The 26,657-nt window shown below is 52.4% G+C and overlaps 1 protein-coding gene across 3 annotated transcripts in view; it reads left to right on the top strand.

The window, feature by feature from the left end:
- Positions 1-26,657, top strand: part of AP3D1 (adaptor related protein complex 3 subunit delta 1) — a 101,077-nt gene that overhangs the window by 51,167 nt on the left and 23,253 nt on the right. For 2 of the 3 annotated variants that reach the window (XM_029057339.2, XM_029057336.2), the window contains exons 15-21: positions 3,261-3,492; positions 10,475-10,620; positions 10,990-11,131; positions 13,840-13,911; positions 15,820-15,895; positions 17,336-17,535; positions 18,027-18,100. In XM_029057339.2, coding sequence (XP_028913172.1) covers positions 3,261-3,492; positions 10,475-10,620; positions 10,990-11,131; positions 13,840-13,911; positions 15,820-15,895; positions 17,336-17,535; positions 18,027-18,100 — 942 coding nt within the window. The remainder of the gene's footprint in view (positions 1-3,260; positions 3,493-10,474; positions 10,621-10,989; positions 11,132-13,839; positions 13,912-15,819; positions 15,896-17,335; positions 17,536-18,026; positions 18,101-26,657) is intronic. The other variant, XM_029057337.2, reaches the window with a different exon arrangement.

Here is a 26,657-nt window from a genome sequence, read left to right as displayed (position 1 = left end):
GAGCCCTCACTGAATAGCTTTATTTGGCTTCCCTGGCTTGGAAGCAGGTCCCAGTCGAGGCCTCGGGGAGTTTCCGCCAGGTTCTTTCTCACGTTCCCTGGAATCAGCATCGCCATAACTGAAGGCCGAGCACTCTGTTAGAAACTTGGCGTTTTTCGAAGGCGCCACTGCCTGTGAGATTTGGCCTGGGCCAGACAGGCCAGTGTGGGACCCGCAGTCCCCTCCGTGCACACGCCCCCGCCCTCTGTCCCCACGGTGCCATTCATTCATTCAATAGTATTTATTGAGCGCTTACTATGTGCAGAGCACTGTACTAAGCGCTTGGGATGAACAAGTCGGCAACAGATAGAGACAGTCCCTGCCGTTTGACGGGCTTACAGTCTAATCGGGGGACTGCGGGTGCCATCATGCTTGAGGGTTGCTTCAGCTGGTGCTTTCTTTACTTTTGCCTCCTGGCCCCGTGGTCCTCGACCAACATCTGTTCAGAGAGCTGCCCCTTGCTCATTTGCCAGACATCGTTGTGCTCTGTCATCCACGGCTGTCAGCGGCGCTTGACACATAGAAAGCACTGAACAAATCCTGTTTTTAAAAAAAAAATAGTGTCTAGGCAATGCTGCTCCTTCCTTTCCAGCACTGCCGCTTTGAGGTCCTTGGGCGTGGGCAGCTTTAGGAAGAAGCCACGGAGGGTGGCGCTTTGGAACTGTCCCTTGCTGGGCATCCCAGGAGGCCCGCAGGCCTAAAGAGCAGCCTGGTTTCCTTCACTCTAGCCCTGAACTCCCAGAACCCTGGGCCATCTACCTGCCTTGCCCCTGCCCAGATGGCCTGGGGATTCATTCATTCAATCGTATTCATTAAGCGCTTACTGTGTGTGAAGCACTGTACTAAGCGCACATAGTAAGTGCTTAACGAATACCATTTAAAAGAAAAAAAGGTAGCTCTTGGTTCGACTGCTGGGCCAGACTGGAGGCTATGTTGCCTCCTGGGAACTAGACCCGGGCCCTCTATTTGGTTGGTGGCAGGGTCACAGCGTGTGGTTTCTGGAGCCATGAGGAAGAAATGCTTCGGGGTGGGTGGCAGGGGGATGGATGGACGATTCTTACCTTCGAGCTAAACCCAGTGGTAATTTGGTTCACACGTTTGTCTTGTAGTTCCCAAGTGCACAGTCCGGTGCAAGGCACCCGATGGGTGCCCGGTCCCGCTGCTGTAACCACAACAGCGTGTGTTCTTGTTCTTTTAAACCCATTGGCCAAGATTCTCCTGGGCGGGGCATCGGTGCTCCTCTACCTAGTTCACCCCCTCTTCACCCTCTCACCCCAGCAACAGGTGGAGGCCGCACGGGCAGAGAAGGAAATGGGCGGACGGCCACGGTCTCTCGAGGGAGGATGGTGGCGCATGCATGTCTTCTCCCCCAGCCTCCCACCTGATTCCACCTGTTGCATTGGAAATGTTCATCTTTGCATTTTTCAGAATTGCGTTACACTCGGTTCTTCTGTAACACAAGGTTATGTTTTAGAAGGGGGGCGCCGAGGGAACATTCTTTCAAAGGCACAGGCCTGTCTTGGTAGAAAGGAAAAAACAATGATCCCTCCTCCTCGTGTGTTGCAGGAGAACCGAGTGCACTAATTTGTGGCCTTTTGTTCCGTGTGTGTTTGTGTTTCCTCTACAGCTTGCTAGTTGATTTCCTCTAAATGCCAGTCATTCAGTGGTATTTAAGAAGAAGAAGAATAATTTATAATTACGGTATTTGTTAAGCGCTTATTATCTGCCAAGCACTGTTCTAAGCGCTTGGGTAGATACAAGGTAATCGGGTTGTCCCCTGTGGGGCACACAGTCTTAATCTCCATTTTACAGATGAGGTAACTGAGGCCCAGAGAAGTGAAGTGACTTGCCCAAGGTCACACAGCAGACAAGTGGCGGAACCGAGATTAGAACCCAATGTCCTCTGACTCCCAAGCCCGTGCTCTTTCCACTAAGCCACGCTGCATATTGAGCACTGACTGCGCAGAGCAGTATACTAAGGTCTTGGGAGAGTACAGTATAACAGAATTGGCAGACACTTTCCCTGCCCATCACGAGCTTACAGTCTAGAGGGGGAGACAGACTTGAAGATGAGTAAATAAGTAATTTATAATGTATACTTTAAAGATACGTACGTAAACGCTGTGGGATTGCATGGGGAGAATATCAAATATCCAAAGGTCTCAGATCCAAGTGCATGGACGACGCAGAAGGGAGAGCGAGGCAGAGAAAAGGCGCCTATTCGGGGAAGGACTTTTGGAGAGGATGTGACTTTAACAATGCTTTGAAGGTGGAGAGAGGGGTGGTCTGGCATATGGGGGGGGGGGGAGTTCCAGGCGAGGGGGAGGATGCGGGAAAGGGGTTGGCGGCAAGATAGATGAGATCAGGGCACAGTGAGCAGGCTGGTGCTAGAGGAGCGGAGTGTGCGGGCTGGGCTGGCTTAGGAGATCATTGAGGTGAGGTAGGAGGGGGCGAGCTGATTGAGGGCTCTAAAGCCAAAGGTAAGGAGTTTCTATCTGATGCAGAGGTGGACAGGCAGCCGTTGGAGGTTCTCGAGACTATGAGAAGCAGCGTGGTTTAGTGGATAGAGCACCGGCCTGGGTTAGAAGGACCTGGGTTCTAATCTGGGCTCTGCCATATGCTGCGTGGCCTTGGGCAAATCACTTTACTTCTCTGGGCCTCAGTTACCTCATCTGTAAAATGGGGATGCAGAGTGTGAGCCCCATGTGGGATAGGGACTTTGTCCAACCTGATTAACTTGTATCTACCCCAGCACTTAGAACAGCGCTTGACACATAGTAAGTGCTTAACAAGTACAATCATTTTTTATTTTGAGAAGAAGGGACACCTGGACTGAATTGATTTTGTTGAGAACTGATCCGGGCAGCAGAGTGAATTGTGGACTAGAGTTGGGAGAGACAGGAGGCCGGGAGGTCAGCGAGGAGGCAGACGCAGTAGTCAAGGCGGGATAGGATACGTGCCTGGATCGGCACAGTAGCAGTTTGGATGGAGAGGAGAGGGCGGATTTTAGCAGTGTTGTGAAGGTAGAACCGTCAGGGGTGGCAGATTGAATATGTGGGTGAAATGAGAAAGATGAGTGGAGGACAAAGCCGAGGTTACGGACTTGTGAGATAGGGAGAACGGTGGTGTCGTCTACGGCAAAGGGAAAGAGTAACCTGTCTTGTTAATCTTCCTGAATTTGAGGTACTGGTTTTGGTCTGATGCCATCTGTTATCTTTCAGACACCTTCAGGAAGCCAGTCAAACCCTAGAAGCCATGCTGAGACCCAAAGTGACCACTTTGCCGGGACATATCCAGGCTGTTTATGTCCAGAACGTAGTGAAGCTATACGCATCCATCCTGCTGCAGAAAGAACAAGCTGAGGAGAAGGAAGCGGCCCTGGAGATCACCCAGCTGATGATTGAACGATTGCCTCAGTTTGTGCAGAGCGCAGACCTTGAAGTTCAAGAGAGGGTATTGGAATTCAACTATCTTTGATTGGTTTTGGTCGGGGACTGGTTGACCCTAACCCTGATTTGGGTCTGATGTTCTGAGTGTTTATTGGCAATTCAGCTATCTTCCTGAAATGAAACCTTATGTGTTCAAGAGCTGCAAGCATGAAAAAGAAAATTTTTTTTTAGCAGAAAACATAACCAATTAGTTGTTTTGGAAGCAGTACCTCTTGAACTGCTGGAGACAACCTGAGCTGGGATGGTCAATTAAGAATGGAGTTCTCTGCCAGCTATTGCTATTATACCTTTAAAGAAGTCATGTTCTCTTTCTGGCCTCATCCTCCTATGCAGTGGGAAGCACCCTTATCGTGTTTAAACGTTTGCGTAGACTCTGCGTTTGAAACCATCCAGGGAAAGTCTGTGCTTTGACTGAATTCGACAGAAGAGTCTGGGCTTCTGCCCCTGATGTTTAATTCACATCCCTTCTTATTGGTATTGACAATGACAGTAAAGCACTGCACCTGTTGCACATTTACTGGGTGCAGGGCACTGTACTGAGCCCTGGGGAAAGGTACAAGGTTAATAATGCGGACGCCATCCTTGACCCATAGGAAGCTCATAGCCTTAGAGGGCTCTGTGTGTGTGTGTGTGTTGGGGGTCGGGGAAGGTTTGGAGGATGTACTGGGGGACGAGGGCAACAACACAGGGAAGAAATAACCTTATCTATAAAACTGGGAGAAAAAAACAACCCCCCCCCCCCAAGCAAGAAATAAGAATCGCTGAAGGACAGTAATGCTAAAGGAAGTTTTCAGCTTGCTTGTCGATTAGACTGTAAGCCCGTCAAACGGCAGGGACTGTCTCTATCTGTTGCTGACTTGTTCATCCCAAGCGTTTAGTACAGTGCTCTGCACATAGTAAGCGCTCAATAAATACTATTGAATGAATGAATGGTCTAGCCAGGCTGACCCTTGTCCAACAGTTTCAACTTTCTGCCCATCCTACTCTAAGCTTCAAAATCCAGTTCTGTAGCATATTCATTACAAGAGGGTGATTCAGAATTGATTTGGCTTTATTAAATTCTTGTTAGATTTGTCCTCATAGCTGCAAATCTTCTTCCCTCTCTCTTTAGGAAGAGAACTATAAAGATATCTTCTCCAAAGGTGGGTAAGGGACATGCCAGATGATCACTCTGGTAGCCGCTCCTGGATATCCTCTGGACTCGTCCTCGTAATGCTTGAGGGGCTGCCTCCCTAGCTAGCGGGCAGCCTGACCAGAGAGTCAGGCTCTGCTCCTCCTCCCATGGGCCTAGGGAGGCGGGGCCCCTCTCCCCTCCAGTTTCCCTCCTGGCGCCGGGCCGTGATGACCTCAGAGACTCACCTCAGGTAAGCTGACGCTGGTGGAGGGTGCCTAGCCCTCCCCTTCCCCGCCCCCTCCTGCTGGCAGAACTCATAGGGTTCCCAGGCCTAAAAGCCTGCCGGGCTCCACTCCCGTACTCCTGCGTTAGTACCCCCTTCCGCCATTTAATTCCCCCTGGCGAACTGAAGAAGGGGGTGGGGGGAATGGGGATGCAGGAGCCCCACCCCAAAGCCCATCGGCCTAGGGGAGTTCCTTCGGCGTCTGCTGGACTCAGCCCCCTCTACTCAAGAGCCTGCCTCCGACTCTGGATTTCACTTCCAGGGCCCTGGCTTGGTGCCCCCCTTTCACCCACCCCAGGTGGGTGGCCCCAGGCCCCGACTCGGGCCCCCAGGGTCCACTGCCTGGCACCTTGGCCCAATCCCTCCATGCTGCGGGAGCACTCTGGGGTTAGGGGACGGTTCCCGGTCCCTCTTCCCCAGAACTCCCTCCCCCTGCCCCAACTATCCCAGAGGGGAAACAGCTCAGAGGTGTCCCCAGGCCCCTCGCCTCAGGCTGCCTCCGAAGAACCTCAGTTCTGTCAGACTAGGAGCCTCTTTCCCGTCTTTCTCAGCTGCCCCGGGAAAACCCCCCTAAACAGTCTAGAGCGAGGGGCCGGGGGAGAGTTGAAAGGCTGGTTGCCAGCTATTCTAGCGGTAGGTCCTCTCCGATCACTGACACATGCTCATGTAGGAGTATCTCACCCCCTCAACCCCACCTCCAAATACGTCGACATGAGCTTGTAGAGCGTTGGCCCCAATGGCTGGAAGCGAATCTGGCCGGATGCGGACAGATGGCCCTCCCCCAGTGCTCTGGTTCAACCAGTGGGGCGCCCCCGCCCCGGGTCCCTGTGTTTGAGGTGGACCGGGCCAGTGGATGATGGAGCTCGGCCTTCCGCCCACTGGTTTCCACCAGGGAGAAGTGGCTGGCGGACCAAGAAGCGGATGCAGTTTTGTCTTTGTTGTCGAGCGCAGAACATCGATCCATCCTGTCGTCCTGTCCTTTCGCACTTGGAATACTTTCCGTACTTGGATTTAGGGCGGCCCCACGGTGGCCTCCATCCCAGTGTGCTGATGCATTCCGTGTTCCTATTCGGGATGCGGTGTTGGGGTTTGTACCCCCTACAGCCCCCAATGGCCTGGTTTGGGGCAGGTCTGTTGAAGCCTAAAGCGCCCATCAGGATGCCACCGCCTCCTCCTCCTCCTCCTCCACTTTGGGACATTTGAATGTTATTCTCGCCCAGTTGACCAAGCAGCAACAGCAGCAGCAGGAGTCGTCTTGGTATTTTCCGGATGCTTCCCGGGCATAACCTGCCGGGCTAAACGCTTGGGAAGGTACAACAGAATGAAGAGACGAGGTCCCTGCCTCCAAGGAGCCTACACTGTAATGGAGGAGACCGAGGGAAGAATATTTACAAAGAAAAGGAGACCAAGGCCCCCTCGGAGCCTCTACGTAGCCATAGCTTTCCATTTGTCACTTGGAGGGCTCTGTTCTTTGTGGCTGTCATTTCCCCTCGACGTGGGAGCAACCCCCCGGCTGGTGATTGACCACCCCCTGTACCGGGCTCTTCGAGGGTAAAGTGTTCCGGCCTCTCAGAGATGGTTTCCAGCTTTCCCGGCAACCGGGCGATCACTTGGCCCCACCGCCTCCTGAACTGGAACGCCCCCGGGAGAGGCCTCCCACCTCGCCCTTGACTGCCCTAGATGGACAGATTGCTTTAGGACCGAGACTTGGCCCTTCTTCTCCCGGGATCCAGCCTTCAAAGGGAGGGCCACCTCAAGGCGAATGCTGGCGAGATGCCTCATCGACTGCACTCGAGACTGGGGTGAAAGACTCCACCTCAGCCGACCCCATCGGTAGTTGGGCAGCCACCATGGCAAAGTCCCCAGAGCAGAAATACACTGCGCAGCCACCCAATCTCTGCCTCCGCCATCAGTCCGCCGCTGTCGTTTGCGTACGGCCTCTGGGAGAGAGCGGCCTGGTTTGGGGGCTCCATCCCCCAGCACCCTCTCCAGGAGCCTCCGTCCCAGTGCCCTCTCGGAGCCGGCTCCATGATCTGCCGGAACCGTCATCTGCCGTGTCCTTTACGTCACCGTTGGAGAAGCAAGGGTTGCTTACTGTAACCCAAGTTTTCCAAAGGTGTGGGGGCACGCCAGATGAGCCCGCGTGCGTGTGCAGACACACACACCCTCCTCCCCTCAAGGGCAGTCATTTTTCCTCCATTTTCTCAGCAGGGTTCTGGATCTGATGGCGGGGGTGGGGCAGGGGAGAGGGGCCCTGACTCTGTAGTGAACAGGGCCAAACCAGCCTGACTCTCTGGTCAGGCTGCCCGCTAGCCAGGGAGGCAGCCCCTCAAGCCTTTGGAGGACGAGTCCAGGGATATCCGGGAGCAGCAACCAGAGTGATCGTGTGGCGGGTCTACACACCTTGGGAGAAGTCCAGTTGCCATAAGTAACCCTTGCTTCTAGGTCTCTCGTACGAGCATAGCTCACTCATCGTCATCGTTGGTGTTTATTGAGCGCTTACTGTGTGCAGAGCACTGTACTAAGCACTTGGGGGAGCGCAACCTTCTTGACTTGGCAGGCACATTCCTTGCCCACAGTGAGCTCACACATGAACTCTTCGTTAAAGTGCTTTGTTTACTGCTCTTAGATGAAAAACATGTAAGCACGTTGTACACTTCAGGTGGTCTCTCTACATGTGCTGCCTTCACCTGCTTTTTTCTTTGTGATTCTTTCCAATTGCCTTTGGTTTTGAGGAGGTAGAAGGTTAGACTACCCACCCTTTCCTCAAGTTCTTGAAAAGTGTTTATTGGGGGCCCCTCCTGGATGCCCTGGCCCTGGGGAGCGTGCCCGTAATGGGCGAGGCAAGCAGACCAAAGTGATGTGTAGAGAGAATAGAGTATGGGAAAGCGAAGGAATGGAGCCCGGTCCATGATACAGCCCGACGTGCTAACGTGGTCTGTTGTATTGGACTCTCCCAAGTGCTTAGTCCGGTGCTCTCCACACATATTAAGTGCTCAATAAATAGCATCAATTGATGCGTTACCCTGGGAAAAATGCAGGGATTGGACCTGCTAGGTGGGTTACAGTTTGGGGTAGAGTGTCTGTGTTTTCTGCTTGTTTCTAAGTAAAATGTAAGGTTGGTGCCAGTCCTTGATGAACTTTAAGATCTCGAGTCTTAACCCAGCTACCCCACCTCCAGAACCAATCCGTTTGGCTTTGAAAGTCAAAGGATGAATAATAAGGCCCGCTACTTTGGTTTCTACCGACCACTGTGGTTGATGTCTTCTGGTCACTTTTACGGCCTGCCCAGTTTTATCACGTCCCTCCGTAGGTCCTATGGTGGATTGCAGCCAAACCTTTTTCACTCAGTCAATCTGTGAATGAAAGTGGATAAGCGAAGTTGATCAGAAGAGGAGTTGGGAGTCCCATTTCAGAAGCACCGTGCGCTTAATCGAGGGCTCATTAGATTTCACTTTTCTCTCCTCTATGCCTAGAAACTTCCTCCCAAATTAACTCAGCTTCAGGTGAGGGGCAAAAGGGGAACAACATGTAGTGTAAGCTTTCTGAACTGGCATGCTCAGGAATGGAAGAGTTAAGTGCTTTAGCACAGTGCTCCGCTCACAGTAAGCGCTCAGTAAATACCACTGTTGGCAGCTGGACCCCTGGCTGTTGTTTGCTGTTCAGATCAAGAAGTAACCTCAAGAGAACCTTGCGGAAAGCTGTAGTTAGAGGGAGAGGACTGTTAGCCGACCGTTGGCTAAATGAAGCAACCAATTCCACCTTCCCCCACCTCCCCACGCACCCTGGGCCAGGCAGCCCCGCTGTGACACCGAGAGCATAAGCTGGCAATTCCCAGCCCAAGAAGCCTAGAGAGGATTCTTTCTTTCTGGCCTGTTGGTGGGAGCTGAAACTAGTAGTCGGAGGAGAGGCGTGATCCAGCGGGGCTCCGGAGTGGAGAGCCAGGTTCAGTTGGGGGGGGGGGTCGGGAGGAGCGACGGGCGCCAGCCAGGGAGACCTGGCTCCAGAGGAGCCGTTAAAGGAAAAAAGCCTTAAAGCTCTCAGCACTGAGTTTATGCCAAGGCCCTTAAGGAGAGCTGCACATCTTCTGGCGGGGGGGATTCAAACATCACTAATCTCCTGCTGTTTAGTGGAATCAATCAGTCGGCCCAGTGCTTAAAGCAGTGCTTGGCACATAGTAAGCGCTTAACAGATACCATCTTCATCATCATTTATTGAGCGCTTGCTGTGTGCAGAGCATTGTACTGAGGGCTTGGGAGTGTACAATACAATAGACACATTCCCTGCCCACAATGAGATTACAGTCTAGAAGAGGAGACAGACATTAATATAAATGAATTACGAATATGTACATTAGTGCTGTGGGAACGTTCTGATTGATCAAATGTGTCGTGTCCCTTCCCTCCGCAACTTGAGGGTTTGGGATGGTTGGTTTTTGGTGGAAGAGGGGTTCGGATCGCTGGTACTAATCTTCCGTTCACGGGAAGACAACCCTTTTGTGGCATCTGTGGGGGAGGTAGGAGGGGAAAAAGGAAAAGCTTCTTGGTTCATTTTTTCTCGGAACCATTTAATGATGTAGTGGGAGCGTCAGCAGAATGGGGAGGGACCCAATAGAATGGGAGGAAAGGAGGTCTAGAACCTCTTTCACCCTGTAATGGAGGTGACATTTTGACCCCAAGATCCCCAACCCCGCCCCACCAGCCCCCCAATCCAGCTAATGTATTTATGGCCTCAGTCCAAGCTGTCTTGAATGAACTGGATAGTGTTTGCGAGAGGGCAAGTGGCAGGCTTCTATCCTTGGAGTTAGTTGAGAGCGCACATAGCATATGAGGAAATGGGTTTAAATGAAAGCAGAAGAGATTTGGGTTGGGCTGAAGGAGAATCTCTTGACATTCAGGCGGGGAAGTCCAGGGAGCTGCAGAGTTTCCATTCTGATTAATTGAAAAGAACTTGAGTTTTGGATAGTTGAGTCATTATTCACCTGTCCCTTGACATTTCCCAATCTTGTCCGGGACATTTTCCAGTCTGTTGGTAAATTCTCTCCGGACCCGGAATCCCAGCAAGGGGCCCAGTGGTCGTTAAGCACTTGATTCGCAGCTGCAGGTAGAAGGGAAATGCCGCCTTTATGAGCTGTGAAATCGTGTCGTTTGGAGCTAGGGCCTTTTCTGCCTCTGAGTGACTGATTAAGCACTGCATTTGGTTTCAAGTGTTTATACAGCCTTCCCGATTTGGCTAACGAATGACCGAAGGCTCCGTGGTGTGACCCGAGCGCTTGCTCTGTGCCCAGCACTGTACTAAGCACTCGGGGGTGGTACGAGAGAATCAGGACACACGTTCTCTGCTCCAAAAGGGACTTGCAGTGTAATGGAGGAGGCAGACATTACAGTGAATTACAGATGTAGCACTCTAGGAGGCCGTGAGTGCCTAGGTTTTGAGGTGCTAGCGAGGAGAATATGACCGGGGGTTCTCGGAAATTTCAGGAGGGCATCAAAGAGCGGGGAGAGCTGGGGACTGACGGACACCATAGTTGTTAGCCTTTTTTGTAATGGGTATCTTATTGTGTGTGTCACCCCCCGCCCCCTCCTCCAGGCATCTTGCATCCTCCAGCTGATCAAATACGTTCAGAAGCTACAGCTGAAGGAAGTTCACGTTGCAGAAGAAGTGATAGCCCTGTTTGCCGGTGAACTGAACCCTGTAGCTCCCAAAGCCCAGAAGAAAGTTCCTGTCCCAGAAGGGTAAGCTTCTTGTCACCGCAAACCTGCATGCACCACTTTATTCCATCTTTCACACACAAGGAGATGGTTGGGTGCTGGTATGACGGGGGCAACTCAACTCCACTGCAACCTGCCGTGATCTCTAGGGAGGACCGGGGAAGCGGATGGGGCGGGGGAGGAAATCCGAGCCTCAGGGTTTTTTGCTTTTGGCCCCAATGTCGATTTTCCAGCCGTGGATGTGTAACCCAGGGAGCGTTTTCTTCACCCGACCCCTAGCCACCTTGTATATCGTAAACTTGATTTTGACACACACACCTTCTGCAGACTCAAGCCATAATGGGAGTGGAGCCTCTTGAGTTGTGTTTCCTAACTGCGGTCACTCTCGTTCAGCTTGGACCTCGATGCCTGGATCAACGAACCCCCTTCAGATAGCGATTCGGAGGACGAAAAACCCAAAACGATCTTCCACGACGAGGATCCGAGGCACTCTAAGCATCGACAGCCGGAGATTGATGAAGAGGAGCTAGCCAGGGTAAGCCAGGCTCCAGGCTTGGTCGATGGGCTTCGGACAGCGAGCTTTTTCTTTGCAGAACCTGCGTCACACCCAAGCTGGGAGGAACTTGATCTGTCGTCTTCCTCTTCCTTCTCCTCATAATTATTAACGATAAGAAGAATAGTGGTGATGGTATTTGTTAAGCATTTATGCTGCGCCATGCATTGGACTGAGCACCGGGGTAGATCCAGGCTTATCGGAGCACAGTCCCTGTCCCACGGGGGACTCCCAGTCCAAGGGGAAGAGTGTTTGGTGTCTGCTGTATTGTTTATGCCAGAGTAAGCGAGCTGACCGAGGAGGGCGTCAGGGGTGATGGTGGGGGCCTGGGTGGGAAAGTGAAGACCCCTAGTCTGGGGGTGGGGGGCAGGATGCTTCCTGGGAAACATCAGGGCGTACAGTTCCTACAGTTGGTCACAAGGCATTGTCTCCATTTGCCAGTGCGAGGTTGTTTGGATTCCCAGTGCCTGGTGGGGCCCAGTATTGAATTCTCCTGACTTGGCTCTGGAGGCTGAGTGAGGATTGTGAGGTCTTACGTGGTCAGTAAATTGTTCCGTGTTCACTCAGCCTGGCTTCTTCAAAGCCCACCTTTGAAGTGATTTGTGGCATCCTCTGAAAATGCATCCTGCTGAGGTTGTGAGTCCCGGCCTCCCCTCTCCCCCTCCAGCCCCCACCTGAAACTTTCTCCCCTGTCAAGTTCTCCAGATCACAACTCTCCGCATCTTCCAAACCGCACTAAGCTCCACCTTCACAGGTAGTGAGCACCCAGCAGATGCCCTTAGCATTTAGGTTTCAACAGCTCAGCACTTGCGTGTGTTCTAGACCTTTTTAAGAGAAGCAGCATGATGTAGTGGATAGAGCACGGTCTGGGAGTCACAAGGTCATAGATACTAATCCCTGCTCTGCCACTCGTCTGCTGTGTGACTTTGGGCAAGTCACTTCTCTTCCCTGTGCCTCAGTTACCTGATCTGTAAAATGGGGATCGAGACTGGGAGCCCCGTGTGGGAGAGGGACTGTGTCCAACCGATTTGCTTGTATCCAGCCCAGTGCTTAGTACAGTGCCTGACACAAAGTTAGCAAATACCACAGTTATTATTATTTCTCCTCTTAGGAGGAGAAGTTCCTTGAGGGCAGGGATCGGGTCTAGTAACTCTCTCTACTCTCCCGAGGGCTTGATCTGGTGCTGTGCACAGGGTAATAATGATAACTGCATTAAGTGCTTACTGTGTGTCAGGTACTGTACTAAGCACTGCAGGAGATACGAGGTAATCAGTTTGGACACAGTTCATGTCCCACATGGGAGGGTCACAGTCTTAATACCCATTTTACAGTTGAGGTAACAGACAGAGAAGTTAAGTGACTTGTCCAAGGTCACCCAGCAGACAAGTAAGTGGTGGAGCCGGGATGAGAACCCAGGTTCTTCTGACTCCCCGGCCCATACTCTATCCACTAGGCCAAGGACTAGAAGCTCCTTGGTGGCGGGGATAGGGTCTACAGTAGTCTATTGTACCCTCCCGATGCTTTACGCCCAGTAGGCACCCAGATGACACGATCGGTTGACCGCTGATAAATACTTGCGGCTGTGTTGAAAATTTACTAAGAGCAGATTCTCCTAATCCCTCTTCTCCCTCCAAAATGGTATGTTTCACACTCAATCCATATCACTTCCTATGTCGTTTTTCTACAGAAAGGTTCAGGCCATGATTCCCCACTCCTCAAGAACCTCCAGTGGTTGCCCATCCACCTTCGCATCAAACAGAAACTCCTTACCATCGGCTTTAAAGCACTCAGTCACCTCACTCCCTCCTACCTCACCTCGCTACTCTCCTACTACAACCCAGCCTGCACACTTCACTCCTCTAATGCTAACCTACTCTATCTTGCCACCACCCTCTCGCCCACATCCTGCCTCTGACCTGGAATGCCCTCCCTCTTTACTTCTGACAGGCAATTACTCTCTCCCCCTTCAAAACCTTATTGAAGGCACATCTCCTCCAAGAGGGCTTCCCTGACTAAGCCCTCTTTTCCTTTTCCTCAGCTCCCTTCTGCGTCACCCTGACTTGCTCCTTTCATTCATCCTCCCTCCCAGCCCCGCAGCCCTTATGTACATATCTATAATTTTATTTAAAAAAAAAATTTGTATAAACGTCCATCTCCCCCTCTAGACTGTAAGCCTGTGAGCAGGCATTGTGTCTGTTCTATCGTTATTATGTACTTTCCCAAGCGCTTAGTACGGTGCTCTGCACACAGTAAGCACTCAATAAATACGATCGACTGACTGACTAGAGCCAGCACTTGCCAGATTGCAGTTCCTGCAAGGCTATGCTAAGATGATTGAGGACACACACGCACCCACCCATACACACTTTAAAAAAACTACAAAAACCCACTCTGCTTGCTTTTCCAAATTGGAACAGGGTTGTCACCATCAAAACATCTCATTAGATTTACAAAATCCAACCCAGAAGCGATTTGAGAAAGAGGTTGAGTGGTGCCGATCACGAAGGAGATGTTTCGTCCAGTTCTTTTCCTGGTCATTGTGAAAGTCACAGTTTTATTGGATTCCCATCATTGATCATCCCGACTAGGTCTCTTGATTGTGAGGACTCGGTTTGAAGCTGAGGAGCTTCAGTAGCACCTCGGTCAGTTTGTGCGCGTACTGTACCGCTCCATGTTCTTCTGCCTTCCAGCGTCGAGAAGCCCGGAAGCAGGAGCAGGCCAACAACCCGTTTTATATCAAAAGTTCTCCTTCTCCTCAGAAGGTAAGGCCACTCCATCTCTCAGCCTCGGCATGGTGGCAGGAGCCGCGGTCGCTCCTCTCATCGTAATATCGACACAAGATGCAATCTTGTCTTCTTCTCTGAAGACCCAGCGGCTTTTAGTGCTTAGTTAGTTCCCAAATAATAATTTTTGTACTTGTTAAGTGCTTACTTTGTGCCAAGCACTGTTCTAAGCTCTGGGATAGGTACAAGTTAATCAGGTCGGACACAGTCCCTGTCCCACATGGGACCCGGGCACTCTTAATCCACATTTTACAGATGAGGTTACTGAGGCCAGAGAAGCGAAGTGACTTGCCCAAGGTCACCCAGCAGACATGTGGCGGAGCCTGGAGTAGTACCCAGGCCCCTGCTCTTACCCACTCCGCCACACTGCTTCTCTAATGGTATCTGTCCTGTCGCCACCGACCGGAACCAGCCTCGTTGGCTCTCCTAGAGCAAGAGGGGTTGGGCCCAGCCCTGCATGTGAGAGATTGCTTGGATGGCCCCCGTGCACCTGTGCGGGGCCGTTTCTTCCAACCCGGCGGCATCCACCAGCTCCAATGGAAACCCTCGGAAGACTGAATCTAAAGGGAGCGTTGGGCGAGTGAGTGGCATTCCAAGGTCCTCTTCCGAACTGTGATTAAAAAATCCTCAGAAATCCAAACCCCTCCCCCGCCCCCCCCCCACCTCAGCCACCCAAGCACCCATGCATCCTTCACTGATCTCGCCTGTTGTTGCCACCGTGCGCTTTGGCGGGAATGGTCCCGGGGAATCGGGGAACGCTTTCCTGATCACACAAGTCCATTTCAGTGCTGCGTGTCACCCGTGTCAGGAGATGTGACTGGCCGTGTGTGAGGCAACAGTCGAAGCCTGTGGGCCAGAAGTCGGTTTCTCCTGAACACCCTGCCTCTGGTCTGCCGAACAACCTTGGGCAAGTCCCTTAACCTCTCTGGCTTTAAGCTTCCTCAAAATACCAGCCTCTGCCTACCCACCAGGGATGTTATATGGATAAAATGGGACAGTTGATGGGAAAGCCCTTTGGAAAAATGAAAAGCGCTATATAAATACAAGGTTGCTCTTTCCTCCCTTTTCCCTCCTTCCCCTTCTTATTCTGTCATCATCACCATCACAGCTACTCACCGACCATCTCTAGGACTCTTGATGATGCTCAGAGTTGGAAGAGCTTCCCGGAGGTTCGGAAGCTTATTCTAATGCCGGCATCCCTATTGTACACCATAGCATGGCTGCAGGGGATAGTTTGTCGAAGAGCAGAACTCCCAACCCAGCCTTGCCTTTCCCCCATTGGACAGAGCACAGACCGGGCTAGCCAGGCCAACACAAAGTGGTGTCAGGATCTTGATGGACTGTTCAGGGCAGCAATCGTCTTTAGTAAAGGGCAGAATCTGTACCTCCTGGCAGCGTCAAACGCTTTCTTAAGGCCCAGCAAAACCGTGAGGAGGCCTTGTGCCAGCCCATGCATTTGGGCTGCATCAGTCTGGTCCACCGTGTCACACAGTGGTCTGAAGTCGCACTGTTTCTGTGGGACCATTTGACCGATGATGCTTTTCAGTAGCTCAGTGGGAAGCTATCAGCAGTGGGATGCTATCAGGTCCCATGCCAGTGTTTAACTGTGATCTGATCTTGCACTCTCTTGAAGACGACGGCGACGGCATGGTTAAGGTCCCGGGGTGTCTCCCCTCTGGGTTCCGGGTGATGAGGAGGAGCTCGTGGGGGTGTTTGAGCAGGGCACCCTCTTCCCCACTGGGAGATCCCTGCAGCTCTCCGGTTCGTCGGGTCCCGGGGCTGTGCGTTTTTTCCCGGTAGGTGGGCCAAGGGCCGGGTCTCGGCCCATTGGAAGCCACTGCTTCCAGGCACGAGTCTGATGGCTTGAAACATTTTTTTGTTTTTCAGCGGTACCAGGACACACCTGGTGTGGAGCACATACCCGTGGTTCAAATTGACCTCTCTGTGCCCTTGAAAGTTCCAGGCAAGTGTGCTTATTTGTTTGAAATTAAGGTTTGGTGCTTCCATTTCTTAAGATAAGAATGGCCTTCCATTTAGCTTCCTGGGCTCTACTATTACCATTATTATCATCATCGTCATCGTCGTCGCTAACATTCTTTCAGCATTTGCAATGCACAGAATACTCTATTATACCCTGGGTCAGACAGAGGGAAATCTGTTAATACCTGGTCCCTGGGCCACAAGGCACCCACAGTCCAAACGGGGTACGACAGACACAACCAGAGAATAGGACCCCTTGTGTGGTGGATGGCCGAGAAGATGGAGGCTGCCCCGGAGCCCCAGGGGGCGGAGGGAGGGTTAGGAGGAGCAGCAGGGGAGGTTTTAGGGAGACCACCCGTGATTCTGGCCCTTTGCCATTGCCGCCGTGGTAGGTCTTGGCTCTGGTAGTGTCGGGGAGGGGAGCGAAAAGGCTCCAGGCTGTAGGGGTCCGTGGGAGCCATTTTTCATTCAGCTCTGACCCCTGGAATTGTCCCTGGTAATTACCATAACGTAGCAATCCTGCCTGCTTACGGGTCCCGCTGAGGGCCGCATTGTGGGGTCTTGTTCCTTAAGGGCGCCTTCACTTTGGAATGGAATGATCCACGCTTTCCCCATTTAAGTCTTCCTTAGATGAGGTACGAGTAACGAGTCTTGGGCAAATTGGATCGAATGTCAGTCGGAAGAACTTGGAGCTAGCGGGTAGTCTGTGTTGGCAGTGTGGTTTGACTGCCTCCTGTGTGCAGAGCAAAAGGCCCGGCACTTGGGGGATGCAGGTCTGCCCCCAAGGTATTGAAGTTAACCATCATGAGAGCTGCGATGCTGGCGGGGACGACGCTCTTGGGTCCCAAACCTGTCTTTTTTGTTTTGTTTTGTCATGGGAGGAATCTGGCTGGAAGAAAAATGTCATTCCCCCGAGGCGATGGGGTTTCGTTGGATGAGACGTTTGGTTGTAGCCCGTGGTGGGGGTTTTGGGGTTTTCAGTCATCTCTAGGTATTGGACGTGTTGAGGAACAAAGCTAATCCCTGAAGTGGTTTCAGAGGTAGGACAGACCAGCTGCCCCTCAGCGCTCGTGTTAAGAGTAAGGGTGCGACTCCAGCGATTAGTCTCAGGCAGTGGGATCCGTCGGGTTCCTTACTGCGTGCAGGGCACTGCGGTGTCCTCTTCATTGCCACGTGGCCCCAGAGAACCCCCGCCCCGAGGTTCAGTGCAGAGTGCACCAGGGATCGACGGAAAGAAGGGGAAAGGAGGCTGTGGGAGGAACTGCTGGCATCCCGGTTCCGGGCCCTCTTCCACTCGCCGCTGTGAGCGTGGAAAGGGAAGCTCTTCACCCTGCCGGGATGAAAAGCCGGAGGCCTCGCCGCTCAGCCGGGAGGGCTCTCGACGGGGTCTAGAGTCAAAGTTATGCAGTTCCACTCTGTCTAGGGATGCCCATGTCAGACCAGTATGTGAAGCTGGAGGAGGAGCGCAGACATAAGCAGAAGTTAGAGAAAGACAAGAAAAAGAAAAAACCAAAGAAGGAAAAGAAAGGCAAGCACCATCGTCACAACTCCCTGCACACCGAAAGCGATGAGGACATTGCCCCCGCTCAACAGGTGGACATCGTCACTGAAGAGATGCCTGAGGTTTGTTCCTTTCCTGTGGGCACCTGACACTGGCCCAGCCCCACCCCACCGGGGCAGAACTCTAGGACCGAGCTGGGGAGAGTGTCTGTGTGCCCGTCTGTGTGCTCATCTGCATGCCCGTCTGCCTGCCCACCCGCCGTCTGTCTTCTGTCTCGGATCAAATTGATGAATTGCCGATCTTGGGGCCGTTTTGGTGGGGAACCTTCTGATGGGTGAGCTTTAATTTTGTAGGCAGCTTCATCCTTATGCCACGGAAGCAATCCAAGAAGCCGGGGGAGGGAGAATTGACTGGATTCTGGCTAGGCCTTTGGAATCTGAAGTTATCCTTCCCTGGCACTCCCCCACCCCGACAACGTGCGCACACACACACACCCCCACTCCTCACCAATGCATGGTTTGTGTTTAAACAAGTAAGGCTGACTGTCCGTTTCTCTCTCTCTCTCTCTCTCTCTCTCTCTCTCTCTCTCTCTCTCTCTCTCTCTCTCACCCAGAATGCGCTGCCGAGTGATGAGGATGACAAAGACCCCAACGATCCCTATAAAGCCCTCGACATAGATTTGGATAAGTAAGCAAAGGATGTGCACGGTGGCCTTTCTGGCGGTCGGGAGGGTGAAGAGCTTGAACGATGCCCGTTGAGAGAGGCTGCAGCATGTCGAAGGGTTGTGCTTTTATGGCACTTAGTTTCAACCAGGAGGTTGAGACTCGGTTGGGTCTTCTCAGGCCGTGGGCTCCTGGCCGTTCGACTTGACTTAGCGACCTTGTGTCTTTGTAGCAGTTGCCCTCTAACTCCAAGTCGAGGGACTGGCACCTGCTTATCTCCAACCTCAGCACCGGGTGGGCTCCTCAGCTCAGCCCTCCCCTGCTCCGGCAGTGACCCCCACCCACCGCAGCAGTTTGGTGTATGGGGTTGTTGAGTTTCCCTCAAATTGTATGTTCCAAGTGCTTAGTACAGTGCTCTGCACACAGTAAGCGCTCAATAAATACGATTGAATGAATGAATGAATGAATGATCCGTCGGGCTCTTTCCGAGTCCAGAGGAATGAAGTTGTGGAGCCAGGACCCCACCGTCTCCTCTGCTTGTGCCCAACCTTGCCTCTCTTTGAGTTACTTCAACTCCCGCAGCAGATCGGCTGGGATGAGCTACATTCTCCTTTGTTCTTTCAGGCAACAAGTGGCCCGGGGCACTATAATATGGTTACCGAGGATGGGGAGGTCGCAGGGCAGACTCAGACTCCCTGGGCTCCGGGCTTCGAAGGACCTCCATACTCCTAGCATAGCTTTGCGATCTTCGCCATTACCACCGTTGTCTAGGCTCTTGTTGTGGGGATTGGTGCGAACCGAGGGTTGAGCGCTAGGGTAGGTAGAGGATAATCAGATCAGGCACAGTCCTTGTCCCACACAGGGCTCACAATCCAAGAGGGAGGGTGTGCAGGAATTTTACAGATGGGGAAATGGAGGCCCAGGGAGGGGAAGTGACTCTCCCAAAGCCACCTGGCCAAGGACAGGGCTGGGCCAGAGAAACCCAGTTCTAGTATCTCCTGGCTCCCTGCTCTTTCCACTGCGTAATGTTGCCTCTCCACGGCATCCCCATCCCCTGCTAATGCCCTGATGCGTTTTCCCTGCTCCCTCCTCCTCCCCTCCAATTGCTAGCGTGAACGGAGTTCTCGGGCCTTGAGCAAAGCACTTTAATTCGGTCTTCCTCTTAGCCTTCTCTTTGGCCCGGGCACAAACTGGGACTTGCGTGATGGGCCATGGGGTTGGAGAGAGACATGCTGTGAAGCTCCCTCTCAGTGAATTTCAGCATCACTGTGGGAGATGGTAAGGAGAGACTGCTAACTCCTGGAGGGCAGGGATCGTTTCCACGAACTCGATTGTCCGCACCCAAGCGATCCGGAGCTCCCTATCATACTCTTTGCCCAGTGAATACCACTGTGGGAGTGGAAACGCTCCCTTAAACCAATTTGACTCAATTCTCTGTCGTCCCAACCTAAGATGGGGAATTCTTCTCTCCCCGCCACCCCTCTCCCCAATCCCCCCAGTAGTATTTTTGTTAAGCACTCACTGTGTGCCAGGCACTATACTAAGCTGATCGGGTTGGACGCGGTCCAGTCCCCTGTGGGGCTCACACTCTTAACCCCCATTTTACAGGTGCAGTAATTGAAGGCGAGAGAAGTGAAGTGACATGCCCAAGGTCTCATAGCAGACAAGAGCTGGAGCCAGGATTAGAACCCAGGCCCTTCTGACTCCTAGGCCCGTGCTCTATCCACCAGGCCATGCCGCTCCTTCCGCTAGGCCTTAGTCTACAGCCGTTAGGTTGGAATCACAGAGGGAGCCGGGGATGGCACATCACTGCCCATCTTACCCTATCTTTGTCCTGATGGGACTTGTGATGACTATTGTGATGACTACTCCAGTATTTCATGTGCTACTGAATAAACAGCTGCAGTGAGTTTGGTTCATTCATTCATTAAATAGTATTTATTGAGCGCTTACTATGTGCAGAGCACTGTACTAAGCACTTGGGATGAACAAGTCGGCAACAGATAGAGACAGTCCCTGCCGTTTGACGGGCTTACAGTCTAATCGGGGGAGATGGACAGACAAGAACAATGGCAATAAATAGAGTCAAGGGGAAGAACATCTCGTAAAAACAATGGCAACTAAATAGAATCAAGGCGATGTACAATTCATTAACAAAATAAATAGGGTAATGAAAATATATACAGTTGAGCGGACGAGTACAGTGCTGTGGGGATGGGAAGGGAGAGGTGGAGGAGCAGAGGGAAAGGGGGAAAAAGAGGGTTTAGCTGCAGAGAGGTAAAGGGGGGGTGGCAGAGGGAGTAGAAGGAGAAGAGGAGCTCAGTCTGGGAAGGCCTCTTGGAGGAGGTGAGTTTTAAGTAGGGTTTTGAAGAGGGGAAGAGAATCAGTTTGGCGGAGGTGAGGAGGGAGGGCGTTCCAGGACTGCGGGAGGACGTGGCCCAGGGGTCGACGGCGGGATAGGCGAGACCGAGGGACGGTGAGGAGGTGGGCGGCGGAGGAGCGGAGCGTGCGGGGTGGGCGGTAGAAAGAGAGAAGGGAGGAGAGGTAGGAAGGGGCGAGGTGATGGAGAACCTTGAAGCCTAGAGTGAGGAGTTTTTGTTTGGAGCGGAGGTTGATAGGCAACCACTGGAGTTGTTTAAGAAGGGGAGTGACATGCCCAGATCGTTTCTGCAGGAAGATGAGCCGGGCAGCGGAGTGAAGAATAGACTGGAGCGGGGCGAGAGAGGAGGAAGGGAGATCAGAGAGAAGGCTGACACAGTAGTCTAGCCGGGAAATAACGAGAGCCCGTAACAGTAAGGTAGCCGTTTGGGTGGAGAGGAAAGGGCGGATCTTGGCGATATTGTAGAGGTGAAACCGGCAGGTCTTGGTAATGGATAGGATGTGTGGGGTGAACGAGAGAGATGAGTCAAGGATGACACCGAGATTGCGGGCCTGAGAGACGGGAAGGATGGTCATGCCATCGACGGTGTGATGGAGAAGTTTGGGAGAGGACCGGGTTTGGGAGGGAAGTTGAGGAGCTCAGTTTTGCTCATGTTGAGTTTTAGGTGACGGGCCGACATCCAGGTGGAGACGTCCCGGAGGCAGGAGGAGATGCGAGCCCGAAGGGAGGGGGAGAGGACAGGGGCGGAGATGTAGATCTGCGTGTCATCTGCGTAGAGATGGTAGTCAAAGCCGTGAGATCGGATGAGTTCACCGAGGGAGTGAGTGTAAATGGAGAACAGAAGAGGGCCAAGAACTGACCCTTGAGGAACTCCAACAGTTAAAGGATGGGAGGGGGAGGAGGCTTCAGCGAAGGAGACCGAGAATGACCGGCCAGAGAGGTAAGAGGAGAACCGGGAGAGGACAGAGTCCGTGAAGCCAAGGTGAGATAAGGTATGGAGGAGGAGGGGATGGTCGACAGTGTCAAAGGCAGCTGAGAGGTCAAGGAGGATTAGAATGGAGTAGGAGCCATTGGATTTGGCAAGAAGGAGGTCATGGGTGACCTTAGAGAGAGCAGTCTCGGTAGAGTGGAGGGGACGGAAGCCAGATTGGAGGGGGTCTAGGAGAGAATGGGAGTTAAGGAATTCTAAACATCGATTGTAGATGACTCGTTCTAGGATTTTGGAAAGGAAGGGTAGTAGGGAGATAGGGCGATAACTGGAGGGGGAAGTGGGGTCAAGAGCGGGTTGTCACTAGAAGCAGCGTAGCTTAGTGGAAAGAGCCTGGTCCTGGGAGTCAGAGGACCTGGGTTCTCATCCAGGCTTTACCACTTGCCTGCTGTTTGTGACCTTGGGCCGAGTCGCCTCACTTCTCGGGGCCTTGGTTTCCCCGTCTGGAAAATGGAGATTCAATACCTGTTCTCCGTGCTTAGACTATGAGCTGCACGTCGGATGGGGACTGTGTCCGACTCGTTGATACTTTGTCAACCTCAGTGCCGTAGTCTGGTGCTTGGCATGTAGTGAGTGCTTAACACCTATTGCTAACATTATTGTTATCATTATCACTATTATCATCCTATCTCTGGCCACTGGAGAGCCTTTTACAAGCAGGCTATAGAGTTGGGGCATCCCAGCAACTTAATTCTAATGCTGGTATATATTAAGAGCTTGTTATGCTCTTTGCACGGCGGGAGATCAGAGATGATCAGGTCGAACGCAGTCTCTGTCCCACAGCGGAGCTCCCTGTCTAAGAGACAGAAGAGCTGGAATCGTCTCCCCATTGGGCCCAGAGAAGCTGACTGATTGATTGGTCCAAAATCACCCAGCAGGCAAATGGCGGAGCCGGGCCTAAGATCTGACTCTCTCGACTCCTAGCCCCATGCCCTTTCCGCTACTGCCGCATCAAACAAACTCCGGACTGTCAGCTTTAAGGCGCTCAGTCGGCTCTCCCTTCTCCTACCTGATCTTGCTGCTCTCTTCCTACGACCCAGCTCCACCCGCTTTGCTCCTCTAGTGCCGAGCTTACCGACTGTGCCTTGTTCTCGACCATCTTGCCGCTGACCCCTTGCCCCCTGTGGCCTGGAAGTCCCTCCCCCTTCATATCCAACAGATCACCCTTCTCCCCAACTTCAAAGCCCTTCTCTTCCAGGCGACCTTTCCCGACTAGGTCCTCACTCTCCCCATTTGCCCTTCCTTGTGTGTCTCCTACGCACTTGGGTTTGCGCCCCTTCAACACTTTGCTCCTTGCCCCACTCCCAGCCCCACAGCACCTCTGTCCAGATCCTGATATACTGTGCCGCTTCCCCTGTCTGCAATTGATTTTAGCATCCGTCTCCCCGTCTAGTTTGTATGGCTTCCCACGGGCAGGGATTGTATCTACCAACTCTATTGGATTGAACTCTTCCCAAGTGCTTAGTCCAGTGCTCTGCACACAGTAAGCGCTCAATAAATACCATCGATGGATCGATTAGGCCAGGCTGCCTAACACAAGAACACACAAGTGTTTGCTTCAGGGAAAGCAGTTCAGAGTTGCTCGAGGACCACCTTCTCTCAAAACTACAGGGGTAGCTGGGTGTCTGGGTGATGCATTTTGACATTTTTCTGTTGGCAAAGTCAGAGAATGGGAAATTGCAGAAAATGGACTACCAGCTGCCGTGAGGCGCATGCACGATTTGACCAACTTTGTATTTGAAGACAGTTCTGCATTTTTACGTGTCAAATGACAGAAGAGAAAGTAACAGTGTTACAGAACTCATCCTCCCAGCTCCACTTTTGCCATTGGAAGTTGTGATGCTTTCCTCTCACGATTGCTTGTTTTAACATTGTCAAGCCTCTCACTTTGTGCAGGGCAATGGACTTATGGTCCAATTGGTAGACACAGTCCCCATGTTCAGGGAGCTTATACTCTATAAATGGTTGGTCATGGGTGTCATTTAAGGGATGACTTTGAGCTTCAGGTGAAATAGTAGTTGTGATAAGCACTTAATACGTACCTTGCACTGTACTAAGCACTGGGATCATCCCTCTCTAAGTGGATCGGATGCATTCTGAGTGCCTTAGAAGTTCACAGTCCAAGGGAGAGGGAGAACGGTTACTCAATCCCCATTTTTACGGATGAGGAAACTGAGGCCTAGAAAAGTTAAATGACTTACCCACTTAAATAGAAGTATCCCAAGTGCTTCCAAATAAAAAAGAAAAGGTGGAAAATAAGTATGAAAGAGTTGTCTCTAAAGAGAAGCATTTTCTAGGTTTGAAAGTTTTTTGGGACCTCCCAGAGTTTTTGCCCCTTCTCTTCCAGTTTCCATTGAATCATTAACACCTTTAGTCATGTTTTCTCCTGCTTTCTCCCTTCCTTGCCCCCTCCCCCTTGCCCCCTTCCTTGCTCTCCCCCCCCCCCCGCGCTCTCTTTCTCTCTCTCTGCCCCCACCTTGCAATATGTCTGTGCCTCACACACACAGTCTGGTTACAGGGATGCCTCACAGGTAAGATTTATTGCAGTATTTAAGTGTTCTTTAATAGGGTTGGGTTGTTCCCAGAGAACAGTCCCCAAGTATGTGGAATACCAGATGACTGTTAAAGCACTGAAACCTGAACTGTGAATGTGATTAGCTTTTCTGGGCTTACTGTGAGTCGTGACACTGAATAGTCTCTCGGGCAAAACGTTAAGTACTTTGGTAACTACCGAGCAGCTAAATCAGCACATACCGATGGGGTTTTCCATTGGTTTTTGTTTGACCGTGAGGATAGGGCTCCTTTCCTTGTGCAGTCTTTGCCTGCTGGCAGCACAATCAATCCAGCTTTTCGCATTGAACCGCAGAGTACTGACCATGCTTCTCTTTGCATTGCTTCATCCGTGAAAGCCAGAGTGTGGTGCAGCAGGGTCCGGTTTCTCTGGGTTGCTTCTTCTGGTGTTCACGGCTCTACTTTTCTCTCTGAAAGATGGGCTACTCCAACTCCACAAGTCTTTCAAAGAGAGAGCTACAGGCTGGTCTGTGGAGTTGGAGTGGCCCACTGGGTAATGGCAGATGTTCATTCATTCAGTTTATTGAGCGCTTGCTGTGTGCAGAGCACTGTACTAAGCACTTGAAATGTACAATTCGGCAACAGAGACAATCCCTGCCCAACAACGGGCTCACAGTCTAAAAGGGGGAGACAGTAATCCGGCATCAGTAAACAAAACAATCAGGCATCGATACCGTCAAAGTAAATAAATGGAATCATAGATATATGCATATCATTAATAAAATAGAGTAATAATATATACAAATGTACTCAAGTGTTGTGGGGAGGGGAAGGGGGTAGAGCAGAGGGAGGGAGTAGGGGCGATGGGGAGGGGAGGAGGAGCAGAGGAAAAAGGGGGGCTCAGTCTGAGAAGACCTCCTGGAAGAGGTGAGCTCTCGTTAGGGCTTTGAAGAGGGGAAGAGCTCTCCTCCCTCATCGACACCCATGCCCGTCACCCCCGCCGATTGTTCCGGACCTTTAACTCTCTCCTTAGGCCCCCTGTTCCTCCCCCTCCCCCATCTCTCACCCCTAATGATCTGGCCACCTATTTCCTCACGAAAATCAACACGATCAGGTCTGAGCTCCCCAAAGTCACCCCTCCGCCTCTCCCCTCCCCCCCAACAACCCCCTCCCCTACTTTCCCATCCTTCCCTGCAGTATCCTCAGAGGAGATCTCCTCCCTCCTCGCAAGTGCCACCCCCTCCACCTGCGCCTCGGACCCCGTTCCCTCTCACCTTCTTAAAACCATCGCCCCTGCCCTCCTCCCTTCCTTAACTTCTATTTTTAACCACTCAATCTCCAAGGGCTCCTTCCCCTCTGCCTTCAAACATGCCCACGTCTCCCCCATCCTAAAAAAACCCGCTCTTGACCCCACTTCCCCCTCCAGTTATCGTCCTATCTCCCTACTACCCTTCCTTTCCAAAATCTTAGAACGAGTCGTCTACAATCGATGCCTAGAATTCCTTAACTCCCATTCTCTCCTAGACCCCCTCCAATCTGGCTTCCGTCCCCTCCACTCTACCGAGACTGCTCTCTCTAAGGTCACCCATGACCTCCTTCTTGCCAAATCCAATGGCTCCTACTCCATTCTGATCCTCCTTGACCTCTCTGCTGCCTTTGACACTGTCGACCATCCCCTCCTCCTCCATACCTTATCTCACCTTGGCTTCACGGACTTTGTCCTCTCCTGGTTCTCCTCTTACCTCTCTGGCCGATCATTCTCGGTCTCCTACGCTGGAGCCTCCTCCCCCTCCCATCCTTTAACTGTTGGAGTTCCTCAAGGGTCAGTTCTTGGCCCTCTTCTGTTCTCCATTTACACTCACTCCCTCGGTGAACTCATCCGCTCTCACGGCTTTGACTACCATCTCTACGCAGATGACACGCAGATCTACATCTCCGCCCCTGTCCTCTCCCCCTCCCTTCAGGCTCGCATCTCCTCCTGCCTCCGGGACGTCTCCACCTGGATGTCGGCCCGCCACCTAAAACTCAACATGAGCAAGACTGAGCTCCTCATCTTCCCTCCCAAGCCCGGTCCGCTCCCAGACTTCTCCGTCACCGTGGATGGCACGACCGTCCTTCCCGTCCTGCAGGCCCGCAATCTCGGTGTCATCCTTGACTCGTCCCTCTCGTTCACCCCACACATCCTATCCGTTACCAAGACCTGCCGGTTTCACCTCTACAATATCGCCAAGATCCGCCCTTTCCTCTCCACCCAAACGGCTACCTTACTATTACGGGCTCTCGTTATTTCCCGGCTAGACTACTGTGTCAGCCTTCTCTCTGACCTCCCTTCCTCCTCTCTCGCCCCGCTCCGGTCTATTCTTCACTCCGCTGCCCGGCTCATCTTCCTGCAGAAACGATCTGGGCATGTCACTCCCCTTCTTAAACAACTCCAGTGGTTGCCTATCGACCTCCGCTCCAAACAAAAACTCCTCACTCTAGGCTTCAAGGCTCTCCATCACCTTGCCCCTTCCTACCTCTCCTCCCTTCTCTCTTTCTACCGCCCACCCCGCACGCTCCGCTCCTCTGCCGCCCACCTCCTCGCCGTCCCTCGGTCTCGCCTATCCCGCCGTCGACCCCTGGGTCACGTCCTCCCGCGGTCCTGGAACGCCCTCCCTCCTCACCTCCGCCAAACTGATTCTCTTTCCCTCTTCAAAACCTTAC

The sequence above is a fragment of the Ornithorhynchus anatinus genome, unplaced genomic scaffold, assembly GCF_004115215.2.
Source record: "Ornithorhynchus anatinus isolate Pmale09 unplaced genomic scaffold, mOrnAna1.pri.v4 scaffold_93_arrow_ctg1, whole genome shotgun sequence".
Classification (NCBI taxonomy): Eukaryota; Metazoa; Chordata; class Mammalia; order Monotremata; family Ornithorhynchidae; genus Ornithorhynchus; species Ornithorhynchus anatinus.
This window is presented reverse-complemented; position numbering and strand designations above follow the sequence as displayed.